At 42.5% G+C, this 15756-nt stretch overlaps 1 protein-coding gene and 1 pseudogene across 5 annotated transcripts; one reads left to right on the top strand and one right to left on the bottom strand.

Moving 5' to 3' along the window:
- Positions 1-2021: 2021 nt before the first annotated feature.
- On the bottom strand, positions 2022-5295 carry LOC112230222 (annotated as a pseudogene).
- Positions 5296-7063: 1768 nt separating this feature from the next.
- LOC112230223 (serine hydrolase-like protein) lies at positions 7064-11032 on the top strand. Of its 5 annotated transcripts, XM_024396415.2 has the most exons (13): positions 7064-7095; positions 7232-7293; positions 7472-7615; positions 7818-7931; positions 8369-8410; positions 8524-8543; positions 8675-8749; positions 8850-8947; positions 9071-9150; positions 9294-9328; positions 9426-9502; positions 9644-9731; positions 10052-11032. In XM_024396415.2, the coding sequence occupies exons 2-13, from the start codon at positions 7236-7238 to the stop codon at positions 10190-10192; spliced, it is 972 nt and encodes a 323-aa protein (XP_024252183.1). In that variant the 5' UTR covers positions 7064-7095; positions 7232-7235; the 3' UTR covers positions 10193-11032. The 5 variants fall into 5 exon arrangements, with proteins under 5 accessions (XP_024252183.1, XP_024252184.1, XP_024252182.1 ...); XM_024396416.1 differs by lacking the exon at positions 7064-7095 and having other exon boundaries at positions 7102-7293; positions 8853-8947; XM_024396414.1 differs by lacking the exon at positions 7064-7095 and having other exon boundaries at positions 7102-7293.
- Positions 11033-15756: the final 4724 nt, after the last annotated feature.

The raw sequence follows: 15756 nt of genomic DNA, 5'->3' as shown, positions 1-15756 counted from the left end.
CTGGAGTCTGAGGGACCTGTTGCCAAATCATTTCTGCACTGTAGGACATGACAAAATGAATACTGTATTTCAGAAGGGTTTTGCATTCTGCCATCTGAAATGAAGATGTTTGCACAGTGTAACACACACAATCTGCCACATGTCGACACACATACACTGTCACACTGCTAAATCATTCAGTATGTAATAAGTATGCAGGGGGTGACCACTGACAGACAGGCTCAGGTGGAGACACTAGGATGCACATGTGTCTTCTTCTCGCTGATCAGGGCTGGTCAAAATAATAACCAGCAGCTAGGTAGAGAAGTTGAATGGTGTTTCTGGCTGTTATGTGAACCATAATCTTTTACCCATAGAAAGTGTTAATGGTTACATTTTGTGGAGTGTTAAGAAAAATTATAGGTTGGGAAGCTGCTTGAGACTTAGTCCTGGTTAGAAAATATTGGGGACACAGGTTTGGGATCTACTGTGTTAATGCTGATTTAAAGAAGTCTAAGGTATCCTGTTTCCTCAGTGATAGATAATGACATTGGACACCATGAGAGGGGGGGAAGACCATATATTGGAAGCACAAGGGAGCCTGGACACCTATGCTGGTGGTCAGTCATGTGCACGATGTTTGAAAAATACAATTCTATTTTGACTAGGCAAGTCAGTTAAGAACAAGTTGTTATTCACAATGACAGCCTAGGAACAGTGGGTTAACTGCCTTGTTCAGAACGACAGATTTTTACCTTGTCAGCTCGTGATTCGATCCACCAACCTTTCTGTTACTGGCCCAACGCTCTAACCCCTAGGCTACCTCCATTAGGGCACATAATTTTGCAGGTGCATATTGAATTCAGGGAAATGTCCTAAAGAAACAGGGTGGTGGGGATTGTGTGTGCGTACCTGCTCGTGAGTGTGTCTTGAGAGTGCAAGAGAGATCATGCACGTGTTTTAGTTTAAGGTGGAGGGGATAGATCGCTGACTAACCACTTGCTAACCTACACAACAGAAACCTCTGTTTAGTGCACAATCAGTTTGCAGGTGCATATTGAATTCACCATAAATCTGAAGTGGCTAAGATGGGGGAGCACCTGAGCCCAATGGATGCTTTACTTCGTGATAGTTACAGAATGAGTAACCTATAAAATGACTTTCACACGTCTCCCGTGTTTTTTTTTTTATATGGCTGACTCCTGACTAATGCCCCTGGCCTGGGGTCAGCCGATCCGGTCTGTGGAGACCGGCTGTCCTTGGCGACGGGTCAGCAGAAAGAGAGACAGATGAGAAAGGCAGGCGGGTGTCAGTGTCTGCTGTCACGTCTGCAGTGCAGTGAGTGACACAGCCAACCTATTAATAGTCATTCCTTCAGCAGGTCAATTATTAACCACAGCTTTGGCAATCAGCTCAATGCCAGCCAGACTAATGCCAAAACACCACTTATTTGACTGGAGAAAATGTAAACATTTTCAAGAAAGTTTGACCATTACAATTATGCCTCTAGGCAAATGTCAATTTATCACAAATCATGTGGACTTGTACTTTAGATTCAAGCAGCACCACAAAGAAATGGTTGAATCCAAAATTAAGCATAGTATGTTTCAATACAACTGATTTATTGCACCAGTACGTGTATTGTAGTCATTGAAGCAATTATTTGGAACAGAAACAAGACAGTCATCCAAGAGAGGGCAGGAGAGGTGACTACCAGAATAGACCCACCAAATGTGCAAGACAATTTAGCCAGTCGAGGCAATAAACAGGTTTGTCACAGAGCAGATTAACTCTAACCCTTCCTTATGTCCTAATCAGACCTAACCACAGTTGATATTTTTGTCCTTGAACCACAATTCAGCTTTTAACTGTTAATGTGTACAATATCAAATCAACCTTACTATATAGAACAGGTATGAGAAGAAATATCTCAGCACCCTTATAACTCATATCCCCCCTCAGAAAAGACATCTGTCCATGTCACTGGGTAAATGTTTGAAATTAGGCAAAAAGATAGAAAGGCAGAATAAACACAACACTCATTTGCAGCTGATGGAACGTTTATTGGTTTAGAGCAAAGAGGAACAGTTTACAGTCAGTAAGCAAACTACATTGAAAGGGCAGATTAAGGCAATATACTGTATAGAGAAATGTAGAATTTGCACAAATGCTTTGCCTCATACACCTCATGTACTTTTCCCAATAAGTTTTTCTGTAAGTCATAAGGAAACCAGCACTTAGAATGTACTATATAAACACTAGAAGAAACTCTGCTTCAAATGTAAGTTTCCAGTTGTCCTATCCCCGTGACCTCTCGAGAACTGTGGGGGAGGGGGGTGTAGGTCGTTGAGGTAAACCCTTTAGCCAGCAAAGCCCAGCTCCTTGTAGGTGACGTCGATGTCAGCTATGATCACACCCATCACCTGCCTCAGAGCTTCCCGTCCTGCCTCCTCACCCATCACTTTGCAGATGATCTCAGTGATGAGCAGCAAGAGATGTTGATGTTTAACTTCATACTGAATAAAATCACTATAAAGGAAATTTCTCACTCTGCATTTTAGTAAACTAAGCATGACGGTGTCATGGTAAAACTGGAGTGAATGCAACAAAATGTATGAATAAGGGGAAAAACAGTTTCAGATAAAGAGAGAAGGGAGGGAGACTGGAATCATTCATCCTCACCATGAAGTTGTTGAGGGCAATCCTATGCTTGGTGGCGTGGGTGGTTGCCAGGGGCTTAAGGATGGCAGCGTGGTCACCTTCAGCAGCTCACCCAGCTTCATAAGCACAGTGGCCCCGTGGGCAGCTTCTGCGGCATTCCCTGACAGGTCGCCATGCCTGCGAACTTAGGGAACAACGTCTGGGTGCTCTGCAAACAGACTAGAGGAAAGGCGAGAGAGAGGAAGAGAGATTTGTAAGGAGAGTTCAGTTAAGAACTCATTCCTGATTGCCATATCTACACATTGGCATCGACCCATTTCATAGCATTACATTCAACACAACAGTCTAGTAGTTGATGGCCAGAACCACTCCAGTCAATCACTTAGCCAACTCAGTAAAGTCTGGCTCTGATCCATGGCATTTCGTGCATCTTGCTGATATACTGAGTGTCAGTAAGAAAAACGTAACGCCCTGGGCCAGAGCAAAGTACAGACCAATATTGTCCACTGACCGGCTCAGAACCAGTCCTCCGTGTTTGTTGTCAGGGTCCACTGGCCCCCAGCACTTCAGAACCATGTCAAAGTTAGCCATGATCTGAGGAAGACAGACAGGGAGACTAAGGCGTGATATGACATACAGTACAAATCAGGGCTTGGGTCTTAACTAATAAAACGGCATTTTCATACGTGTCACTCTGGTTTACTCGCGCTCGTTGTCGCCAGTTTATTCATTATTACGCACACCTGCTGCTACCATCGTTACGTTCACCTGCGCCTCATGACTCACCTGGACGCCATCGCCTTCCTGATTACCTCCCCTATATCTGTCACTCCCGTCGGTTCTTTCCCCAGGTGTTGTTTCGGTTTCATGTCTGTACGCTACTCATGTTTCGTTCATTTGTTAAATTCGCTGCCTGTATTTGCTTCCCGATTATTAACGTACACGTTACAAGCAGCTATTTAATCACAACGCGTTTCTTTTTTTGAAATTCACCTCCAATTTGAATTGACCCCCAGCCCTGTTACAAACGCGTACAGTAGGAAAGCTTATGTTTTCTGTGCGGAGCAGTCAGTGGGTTAGGAATAGACAGACGGAAGCTGAGTAGAGGAACAAAATAAGATTGAACAGGACCAATTAAGCAGCCAAAAAGACGGAATTATGGTTTTAATTTACATTATAACACATTCAGTAATGCATTAATCTAATATATGGCAGGCCTACTCAGCAAAACGCTATAGAAACGGTCAACCATAAATCATAGTGGAGGGGAGAGGGTAGCTACGGATTGCATGCATTGTTAGAGGTGGTAAGTGTTAAGTGGCTAATTAGTAGGGGAGAGTTGAAGTAACTGACTGAAGTCAGTGAGTCAGCAGCACCACCTCAGTGGATCCAAAGCACTCTAGAAACGAGGTTACATTAGTTTGGTTTGTTTACTGCGTTCTAACACATGGCATGCAAAGTTGATAGTTGAACTTGCCAATACTAATAAAATATTAAATCCAGATGTTCGTCTATTAAATGTTCTCTTTTCAAAGGCAACAGTGTAGGGACTGTAGTAATTAAGCCAAAGGTCATTTCCCAATAGCTTTTTATTGACCTTGTACTCATAGGATTCTATACCCATAGGTCAAAAATTGGGCAGTCCACAGTCAGCCATAAAATACAGCCCCATCAGCTCCTCCACATGGTCTTTACTAGCTAATTGTTAGATATTAATGCGCTGTTGGAGCTAGGAACACAAGCATTTCGCTACACCCGCAATAACATCTGCTAAATATGTGTATCTGACCAACAAAATTGTATTTTCTACTCTGAACAATATAGCTGGATGTAGAGGCAGCAGACTTGTTCTGTCAGGACAAATGTTCCAGCATCAGTGCAACATAAGTCCAACTGCTGCGTTGGCTTTGCATAGCCTCTAGACCAGGGGTATTCAACTCTTACCCTACAAGGTCCGGAGCCTGCTGGTTCTGTTCTACCGTATAATCAATTGCACCAACCTGGTGTTCCAGGTCTAAAAATCAGTCCCTGATTAGAAGGGGAACAATGAACAAACGCAGTTGAGCTGGCGTCGAGGTCCAGAGTGTAGGTTGAGAATTCTGGACTATGGGTCTTCTGTGTACATGTATGTTGGTTTCTCTTCGAAGACACTGACAGTCAAGCTGATTACAGGATTAGATGCCATACAGTTCAAATAGTTTACTGAAATTAATTTTGGGTTACAATATCAGCTCACCCAAACTCTCACTCATGATTAATACTGCAATGTGCTTTTGCAGCCTCAACAATAATGCTAGGTAAAAACTAAACATTCTGTTTATCAAAGTGAATAAACATTTTATCCAAAAATGTATTTCTAAAGCAGGACTACCCAACCCTCTTCCTGGAGATCTACCATCCTGTGGGTTTTCAGTCCAACCCTAATTTAACACACCTGATTATACTAATTAGCTGCTCAACAAGACCTCAACTAGCTGAATCAGATATGCTAAATTAGGGTAGGACTGAAAACCTATAGGAAGAGGGTTGGGCAGCCCTGTTTTAAGGCGTGACATAGAAGCATTGATACTGTACCAGTAAAGCAGGTAAATGTCCCGTGTCAATATTTCAAACTCCAAAATACTTTATAGTCAAACCCATCCCCAAACCATACCTTTTATACCTCCTCCTCCCTCTCACGCACTCATCCCAGACCAACCATCAATCTCTCTCTCCAAGTTAACTCCACCTCTAAACCTTCTAGCCCGCCCTCCCGTTAGGTTACCAAATTATGATACCATACCAGTTAGATTCTTTTCTGTCCCTCAATGCATTGTGAATTCTATTGTCTCATAGTTCATAAGAAAAGACGGTTCCAAAATCAAGATCTCCAAGTCTATCAAATTCTGATTAGAAATGATTTCCAAAGTTGGTATGGTAATGCTCTATTGCTACAGTTCTTCAGAACTCTAAACCGTTTGCAGGCTCGGCCTAGTATGATAATTTAATAACATACATAAATCTCTCAATTGTTTATAATGTGTAAGAAATGCCATTTGACTCAATCCTATGACCGTTAGTATACGACAATAGCAGTGGTGTGATGCCGACAGCATTGCTTTTTTTACGACACACTCATTGTTTTGAACAGGGCGAAAGAGCATCTGTCCTTTACAAATACATTATTGGCATGGTCAAAGGCAAATGCTGCCAAAAGTCAGCAAATTAGAAAAACAGTTGTTACACTGCAATGACAGAAACTTTTGAACCTAAGGCCAAACAGGACTGTGACTCTCATATATGTCCATGAATAGGCTATACATTGTCACAATCTATCTTCCTTCCTTCCTCTCTCTCTCTCCTTTATCTCACACCTCTCTGTCTCTTTTTGGCATTATCCCCATCTCTTTCTCCTCTCCTATCTTTCTCTCTCTTCAGTCACCACTCTCTTCAGTCACCATGTAGCTTTATAAATAACTGCTGGCAGCAGCCAGGACCACTAGACAGTTTTGCCAGAGCATTTAAGTATGGATATGTTTAGTCCCTTGCCCTTTTCCCTCCTTTACTTGGGTTCAAGTTCAGGTCAAGTTTAAACCCAACCGACTGATGGTATACTCTATTTTGTTCTACTGAGCTATATGGAATTGTTTTAAGAAGGTCACACCAAGGAACATTTAGCTATTTGATTTGGAATTTTAAGACCCCTTGAATTATCCCCAACATATATTTTTAAAATAATTTAATAAAAAAATATTTTGAGCCTTACTGCTATTAGCCTATACAAGCGCATTGAATAACAGATTCACTACATGGAACAACAGATAGTCCCTAAAAAATATCAAAAAGGAAGTTTGTTCTGAAGTGTCTCTCCTATATCTATTCTCAAACTATTGTAGGCTTAGGGTTTTACCATTTCTGCCACCTGGTGACCTTTTGCAGATACAACAGCATCCACTTTGTTTGTTTAACAGGCCTTGTCGTCCACCTCTAGAATGTTTCCAAGGCTGGAATTTCCTCACTAGTTTTTAAAATGACTTTTGTTTTTCATGCCGATAGGCTAAATGTCAGGAAATGTTTCAAAATTATTTTAGTTTTTCATGCCAATAAGGCTACATGTCACGAAATTGTTGGAACAGACAAATTCTGCAACAAACTCTAGGCCAATGCCTTGAGCTATACTCAGATGGAAAAAATATATATTGGGGACAAAGACACGTTGTTCGTAGTCTTGACCACTTGTTTGGTTTATTGCTAGAGCGATATAATTCTGGATACTTTGTGACCGCACCTTGTCTTGTTAACGCCTCGTGTTAATGTGATTGGATAATGTCTGAAATATAATTGGCGCGTGCACTTGTCAATAATTTAACCGGCCGCTAGCTGTCCAATGTTATTCCCTAAGGGGGAGACGCATTCACGTTTCATTGGTCAAAAAAACACGTATCACTTCACCCGGAAGTAATGGAGAAGCATTTCGTAGGTTACATAAGCATGAATAGTTGTTTCTATTTCATAGCTAACGTTTTATTATATATATATTTAATATATCGATGCTGTGGACGTATAGTGCGTATGTTTAGTTAACAACCCGACTTTGACGTTGGTCTTTCAGAATAATGCAAACTTTGAAAGGAGTCAGACACTTGATGACATCAGCTACCATGAAACAAGCAGGTAAGAATGAATCCTTTCTTGGTCGTCAGAACTTATGGGAGCTGTCTTGACATGAACTTCGTGAAGTCATTAGTGTGTTGTTTGTTGAGCTTCTTATAACACTTCCTCGTGCACTATTACTGAATGTTTTGTCATGTTAAATGCTTAGTAATGCGTCTTAACCGTAATTGCCTTTCAGTGTCAGAGTTCAATATGCCAGTGCCGTGGGGAGAGATAAGGGGCAAGGTCTGGGGTCCTGACCATGGTCGACCAATACTCTGCCTGCACGGCTGGGCAGACAACTGTGGCACTTTCAACACTCTCATTCCACTGCTGCCAAAAGGTGTGTAGGCTGTCTGCCCGCTAGATCAGCACAGAGAATTATACAATAGATTCATGAGAACTTGTCATTGGAATTGGAAGGACATTCAGTTGTTCAGTCTGGATTGAGTCAGGCTCTTACAGTCTCTCTCTCTCTCTCTCTCTCTCTCTCTCGCTCTCTCTCTCTCTTTTATATATACACACACACACACACACACACACAGAGTGGAAGTGTGTAGCTGTGGATATGGCTGGCCATGGCCTCTCCTCCCATAGACCTCCTGGAGTCTTCTACAGCTTTCCTGCTTATGTGGCTGACATACGGCGGGTCATTGGAGGTATTAATAATTATTGAAATGAATTTAGTGGATGCATATATTTGTCCTATTTCACACAGGCACAAGTGTGTATTAATACAAATGTGTGAATTGGAAATGTGTGTTTTGCATATCCCACTCTCTCTGAGACACCCTCTGAGAATGGGGTCACGGCCAGTGTCTGCCTGGAGGCGACCCTGGAGCAATTAGGGTTAAGTGCCGACCTTTCGGTTACTGGCCCAATGCTCAAACCACTTGGCTACTTGCTGGTTTGAGCTTATTCAGACCAATGTGACCTTTGCTCCAGTAAGAGCTGAAAAGCAATGTTTGAAAGTGAAGTTCGACACAGCTATATGAGGTTTCCTTATTCTTTCTCTCCTAGGTAGGTGTAATTTTAAAGTATGAAGCTACATTTAGCAGATCTATCTATCTATCTGATCCATTGAAATGGTTTGCAGCTCTCCAGTGGAAGAGATTCTCTATTATCGGACACAGTATGGGTGAGTGACTGTTCATCTTCATGTTAATCTCTCTTCCACTCATTGTGTTCTGATCAGACATTGTTGTTTTCCTTTCTGTACAGACATCTGATCATGTGCTCTCCATTGTACAGGTGGCAATGTAGCTGGAATAGTAAGCATCTTAAAAAAAGAAGCATGTTAATGCTGTTTCATATCTGTGTGTCTCTTTGCAATGAACAATATCCAGAGACAGTACCTGTGTATGGTGTGTGTGTGTAACCATGTCCTGTTGTCTTTGTCCAGTTCAGTGCGTTGTATCCAGAGATGGTGGAGTCAGTGGTTCTCCTGGACTCCTATGGATTCTTACCCACAGACACGGTACTGAAATACTCACCGCTCTTTTATCATTTGCTCCTTGGAACTGTTCAGGACATCCACATTTTATAATGTCTCTCTACCATTGTGTCTCTTACCCTAGAAGGAATTGCATACGGTGATAAGACAGGGATTTGAAGGAATGCTTGAGTTTGAGAAGAAGAAAGAGAAGGTTTACACCTATGAGAACGCATTGATGAGGTAAGACCACACTTCCTTGTTTTACAATGACGATTCTGTTATGTTGTGCTGTCTGGCCATAATCTCTCTGCTCTGATAATCATAGTCATTGCGTCACTCCTATGATGTGTTAATCACTTCCAGGCTTTTGGCAGCAAACCCCTCTCTCTCGGAGCAGTCAGCCCACATTCTTCTAGAACGAGGACTCTCTCAGGTTGAAGGAGGTAAAATGATCATTCTCCCTCTCGCTCTATCTCACATTGTCTTTTCTTTCTCTTTTCACTTTGTTTCTCCTTCTTGTCATCTGTCGTACTCATATCGTTGTAATATAATAGTAATACTAACACTTTCTATTTTTATCTCATAGGTGTGGTGTTCACACGAGACTTTAGAATCAATCTGGTAAGACTCATCTTTTTGTCTTAATAGTCCTCATAAAAAAGACGTACTTTAGTTGATTTGGATCTGTTTCTAGGAATGCTAATGTGTTCTGTTTCAGAAAAATGTTGTGCGTGTCAGTCTGGAGCAGAGTCTGGAGTTGCAGTCCAGGATACAGGCCAGAGTTCTAGTAGTGCTGTAGGACACTCTCTTATCATTACACCATTTCACAATTATTACACAGTTTCTATTGTAAACTACACTTTACCACATCGTCAAGCACAATTTTTTTTTTTACTGCTAATATGTTTTACTTGAACTCTCTAATTCTCCTGATAGGACGGAGGAGGGGTTTGAGAAGATGTTTTCTGAACCACAACAGAAGACATTTACCTCAACGCTACTTCAAGGGTATAAAGACCAAAGCGTGAGTATACTTACGTATACACCTTGTTTCTTTGTAAATATGTCCTACTCACATTCTAATGTCACTTTTATGGTTGCGACTGAAACATTTGAGCTAATATTTGTATGTTGTTACTACAGTCATATTGTGCTCTGCTTCTTGCAGCTACAGTACTGTATAGATAACTAAGCAGAGAAGTTTTAGCTGCAAACACTGACCTAAATACTGGCACTCAGATTGGTCAAATGCAGGGTTTTTGGGAAAGAATAGTTTACGTATTTGTTTTCAATCCCCCCCCCCTTCCCCCCTCTTTGTGTCTGTCTGTCTTGTATGTCTCTCAGGGCATGGTGGTTAACGTACCTGGTGATCATCATGTCCACCTGAACACCCCTGAGACTGTGGCCCAACTCGTCATTGACTTCCTCCAGAAAGAAGCTCCTTCACACAGCACTGCAGAGGATACACAGGCAGCCAAGTTATAATCCCCCACCCCTCCCCCACTGTGTTAGTTAGTGTTTACAACTCTCAGATACATGCAGTGTGCCTGTAGCCTTCCGGGTGCCATCCATCCATTCATAACATGAGCAGTATTAAAGGTAGACTCAGCTACATGGCGTAGATGCAGAAGGTAAATGGCATAGTGGGTACATTTCCGCAACAATTCCTGGTGAACCCGTGAGATGGACTGTGTGAGAGCGAAGTCTTGTATCTCACTCATCTCAATATCTGCGGTGCTGCCCGTGTCAACGTCATTCTGCTGAATCTACCCATAATATGAGACTGGATCAGTTTACAAACCTGTAGACACAGAATAAATTGCTACTTGTGCAAAAAGACAACTGTTACATAAACAGACTTTAAAGACTTTGAGTCTATAATATTTATTATATTGTGCTGTATCTAAAACACACTAATACATTTTTTAACGGCAGTCTGTCGAGCTAGAATACTTGATGTTTACCAGTTTCTGTATGTCATGTCTTTTTAGAACTGGGCTGTTTTCTCCCAACTGATGCCCCGGCGATGCCTTTACAGTGCCTTGCTACTGGTCAGAACCTATTGACATGCATTCATATTTTAATAAATCACACATTTTTATGAAAAAAATAATTGTATAGGGTTCAGCTTCACACCAATCAGATGCAGACCTACATGTCCACTTCCTGGATGTGGCCCAATGAGAAGTGGATTAGAGGTTGATCTATCAAGCTTCTCTTTCCTACATATGGTCCTAGAGCTGAGTAACAATCATTCAACTAATTGGACAAAGGCTTCTTCCTGGTACAGTTTGACAATAAATAGGTCATCCTTGCTGCTCTTCAGTCTTATTTTAGTCATTGTCTCAGATAAAAGTAATTGTCTCAGACGTCAAGAGAAAAAAACATGACATGTTGTGCTTTGTAGATGAGCAGTCTCCTTATAAGGAAATCATATAGCTTCTGCCTGAGTGATGGATATGAAGGAGAACATTACCCACTTACTCTGTGATGGTTTGTGCGTTTAAATGAACCGGAATCGATTTCATGCAGAGGCTGGAGGAGGCAACCGGAGACATCTGAAGGGTCCTGGCCCAAAAAAACACCACAATAACCCTTGCATAACATCCGCCTCCACCCATCACTAGGGCTGTTGTCATAGCAATGCCCCCCTCCCCTCCCTTTGAATGTGACGTCAGAACCCAGAGCAGTATGATGAACCTCTCCGTCATCTGTACAGAGAGATCAACTTGGATTATATTATACCATCCAGCTGACGGTTGTGCTGCATTAGACCAATACATCATCTGATTAGTGACTCCATTGCTCCTCCATTTTACACTAACACCATATTCAGAGGAAGGCGGGCACAGCAGAGACCTTAGGTATGTGCCAAAACCTGCTAGCTACCGTGGGGTGATATTTTTTGTCATGATCATATACAGTTACTCTAGCAGCTAATGTGTGCAATCAGTTACAGTGGACATAATCTACTGACACAGTAAAAGGATGGCGAAGCATGTTAAGTATTTGAATGGCAATAGCCTGCCACAACTAATATACCTTAATAACACAGAGGACCATTTTATAGTCAATTTTGATAGGGCAGATGCTTGCACATAATAGTTGACTTGAGATTGTGAATAAGGAGTACGTTTCCAGGTAAAGCTGCACCATGTGTACAATAGTTCGATTTTGTTTGGTATTTGATCATCAGCTCACAATCTAATGTCCCCCGTCCTCCTGTACCGCTCCGTAACAGTACCATGTCCTGGATGTTCCTTGACTGGTTCGTCCCCGTCTACCTGCTGGTGTCGGTCCTGGTGCTGGCCGGCTTCGGCGCCTGTCTCTACTTCCTCGAGCCAGGGCTTCAGGACGCACACAAGTGGAGCAACAAGACTGTGAAGCACCATCCGCTGGTGGTCAGCTTGAACAGCAAAGACGAAGATGGCAATGCCCTCATATGATATGACCACACACACTACGGGAAGGACAGAAGCTGACCACATGGAGTGGAGCTGCGACTGGAGGACCACAGAATGGTAGATAGAGACAGACACCTCCTGAGAGGTTTGGGACGTGAGAGGCCTGACTGGGAAGAAACAGCATTGAGAGGAAGGCACTGTGGTCAGGTGGTGCCACCCTTTGAAATGTGAAATAACGTTTTCATAGAGAGGGGAAACAAAAAATGAGGTCATTTGAACAAAGTGTTAGTTCCTGTTTTCAAGTTCATATTTGTGCCATTTCATGATTGTGCCAATTTTTACATATATTTTGTAACCAGACATTCACTGCATTTATCATGATGTTTATGTATCTTAGTGCATTTGAAGCTGACTAATAAAGTGCAATACATTTCTAAATGTTGAAACCACAAAATCAGTTTTCTGAAAATGTCAATATGGCAGCTGCTATCAAGATGTCTCTTGTTTGGAAGTATTTGTAAAGGTGTTTGAATGAAACTGTCAATTGCTTTCAGTAATGATATCAGTTATGTGCCAAATAGATTGATGATTAAATTGGTTCAAGATGCCAAAATAATCCATTCAGAGGTCGATCCTAAGAAAACATTTGTATTTTATTCTCATCATGCTGCCCTTTTTTACTGAAGGGTGGTGGGAAAAAAGTATGTATGTATCATTTTGCACTTTTGACCATGTTACCATAATTATATATTCATAAGAAATAACAAAATAAATGGATTTATCACCACTCGAATACCCAGTGTTATGCACTAATTCTCAGCCCTGAAAAAAGTAAAACACAAAAAGAGGAACATTTTTCAAAGATGTGTTTCAAGATTCTCCACTGGGAAGCATTGTAGTCGTTTATCCACAGACACAGACTATGTTTCCCATAGACAAACAAAATGAGGGGGTGGGAGTGGGTGAGTGAAACAGTGCCGCTTTAGATGAGAGGAATGGGGAGAATGTAACTTTGGTACACTTTGGTACTTCCAGCTGTTCTCCCTGTCTCTCTCTCTCTCTCTCTCTCTCTCTCTCTCTCTCTCTCTCTCTCCCTGTCTCTCCCTCTCCCTCTCTCTCTCTCTCTCTCTCTCTCTCTCTCTCTCTCTGTCTCTCTCTCTCTCTCTCTCTCTCTCTCTCCCTGTCTCTCTCTCTCTCTCCCTGTCTCTCCCTCTCTCTCTCTCTCTCTCTCTCTATCTCTCCCTATCTCTCTCTCTCCCTGTCTCTCCCTCTCTCTCTCTCTCTCCCTATCTCTCTCCCTATCTCTCCCTCTCCCTCTCTCTCTCTCTCTCCCTGTCTCCCCTCTCTCTCTCACACTCGTTTTCTCTCTCACTCCATGTCAACGACCCAGATAGAGCCTATCGCATACACTCAGGTCAGTGCTTGTTAAATTGTATACTCATCTTTCTGTTTAATTTTAGTTGATCAGGCTTGCAGTCTTCTGTAATGCAATGTAATGCAAATTACTATTTGAGCATGCAAGTTTTCTGCTATGCCTTTTACATTAAAGTTATGGTTCTTACAGACCTACTGCCAAATGTACAATAAAATATATAAACATAACATTTTTTAAATTAACATAAAATGTCATTCTCTCCCATTAACCTTCTCTCACTCCCTACTCATCAAAACTGCCTGGCTTTGCAGGTATTCATAATTTCTCTTTGCAATGAGTTTTGATAACCAACTTGCAACTTGCACCTCCAAACAACCCCAGAAACACCTACTAGTCCCACCGCCCCCTCCTCTCCAGCTCTCACCTATTGTCACAAAGAAACCCATCCAGATCTCCTCCTTTGACAGCCAGGGACTCCATCTTCATACAGAGAGGACTCTTGGCAACAGGACAACACATCCTATTCTAAAGCTCAAACCTGGTGTGTCTCCGACACTTCCTACTCCTAAGGTCAGGCTAGGCCCATCCCCAACACTTCCTACTCCTAAGGTCAGGCTAGGCCCATCCCCATCACTTCCTACCCCAAAGCCTATTTGGAAAGTTCCTATTCCAAATCCTAGCATCTCTCCAAAAGTTCCTATTCCAAATCGTAATGTTTCGCCACCACTTATCATTACAAACCCAGACCTCTCTCCAAGCCTTTCCATCCCAAAGATCCGGCTTGGCCAATCTCCAAAACTGTACTGTCAAACAATGCCATTGGAGAGCCAAGGCACAAAACAGACCTCCCCGGTGGCCAAAGAAAGATGGGCCCGTTCAATCCCTATCTCTAGTACTAAAGGTCAGGCTGAGCATCGTAACCAGTGTTCCCCTAAACCAGCAACCCATGACATACTTGACGAAGAGGTTCTGATGGACTTTGTAACACGTTCTGGGTTGATGAAACCTGTACCAACATCTTATTCTAGAGGTGTAGGCACACCGCCTGATACGTACACCCATTCCTCTCCACAATCTCAACAGCCAGGGCCCTACAGGACAAGAGGCATGAAGTCTCAGGACCCGAACTTGTTGCAGGCCAGGCTCGGACTAAGGAAAACAGGAAGGATAACAAACTCCAGTCCTGGATTTCTTCTACGTAAGGATGGCATTTCCAAGCAAAAAGTTGCTGACACAATATCTGAACCAAGACCAAATGTCCTGGTAACCCCATCAGGTGCTGCTCTGTCAAGAGGTGTGGCAGCCAGACAAAATGTTGTCTCAAGGAGGAAAGTTCCAATTATTGTTGAAAATGATTCTCAATCAATTCATTTTCAGTTTAAGTCAAAGAGGGGTGGACAGGGGTCCCAATGTGGCCTTGCTTCACCAAAAACATTAAAACACATTGGACATCTTCAGAAGGGACTTCAGTCTCAGGCTGCCAGCGTATATGCTGGTCGACTACCTTTCAGTCAAAAGGAATACTGTCAAAGTGCTTCTCCTCCTATGCCTCCCAAGACACCACCTTGGAAAGAACACCTAAGTCGATCAACATCTGCAGCAGTTACAGAAGTCAAAAGAAGCAGCTATGACCTCAACCCTCGGGCAAAGAAGGGAGCAACATTCATAAAGGACTTTACCACCAAAGAGTCTCATCTGGAAGAGTCTACAAAGACAATCTTAGAGGCTGCATTTCAACCTTTAGCACAAGCCAGCCCTACTGGAAAATACAAGAACCTCCAAAGACCCAAATTCTGGACTAGACATCAGTGTCAAAGTCTACTGACCGATACACAAACCATTGAGAGGAAACAGAATCAATCTAACCAGTCAAATAGCAGCATTTTGATGGGTAGGTGTCTTTTAGAAGTCAGTCAAAAACAGGAAGCCCTTCAGTCTGGGGTTAAAAGGTCAAACAGCGACAACTCCCAGACATGTCTGGTGGTACCTCTGACACAGGGGGCCTCCCTCACACCCTCTACCCTGTCAGAGGCCCCTGAGAGATCAACTATTAAACATGGACAGGGCTTGGATTTGGACCATTGCCAAAATATCAATAGTGGTCAAGTTACAGAATCCACCAAACCCAATCTAGATGAATGTGTGCTGCACAGTGGAAGCGTTCCCAAAATGTTCAGCCAATCACATAAACCTATTTTACATCCTGTCCAATCGGCTTTACGAATGGTGAAGAACAACGACGGCAATCACAAAGGAGTCCAAGGACTAAG

This window comes from Oncorhynchus tshawytscha, linkage group LG32 (assembly GCF_018296145.1).
Source record: "Oncorhynchus tshawytscha isolate Ot180627B linkage group LG32, Otsh_v2.0, whole genome shotgun sequence".
Taxonomy (NCBI): domain Eukaryota; kingdom Metazoa; phylum Chordata; class Actinopteri; order Salmoniformes; family Salmonidae; genus Oncorhynchus; species Oncorhynchus tshawytscha.
This window is presented reverse-complemented; position numbering and strand designations above follow the sequence as displayed.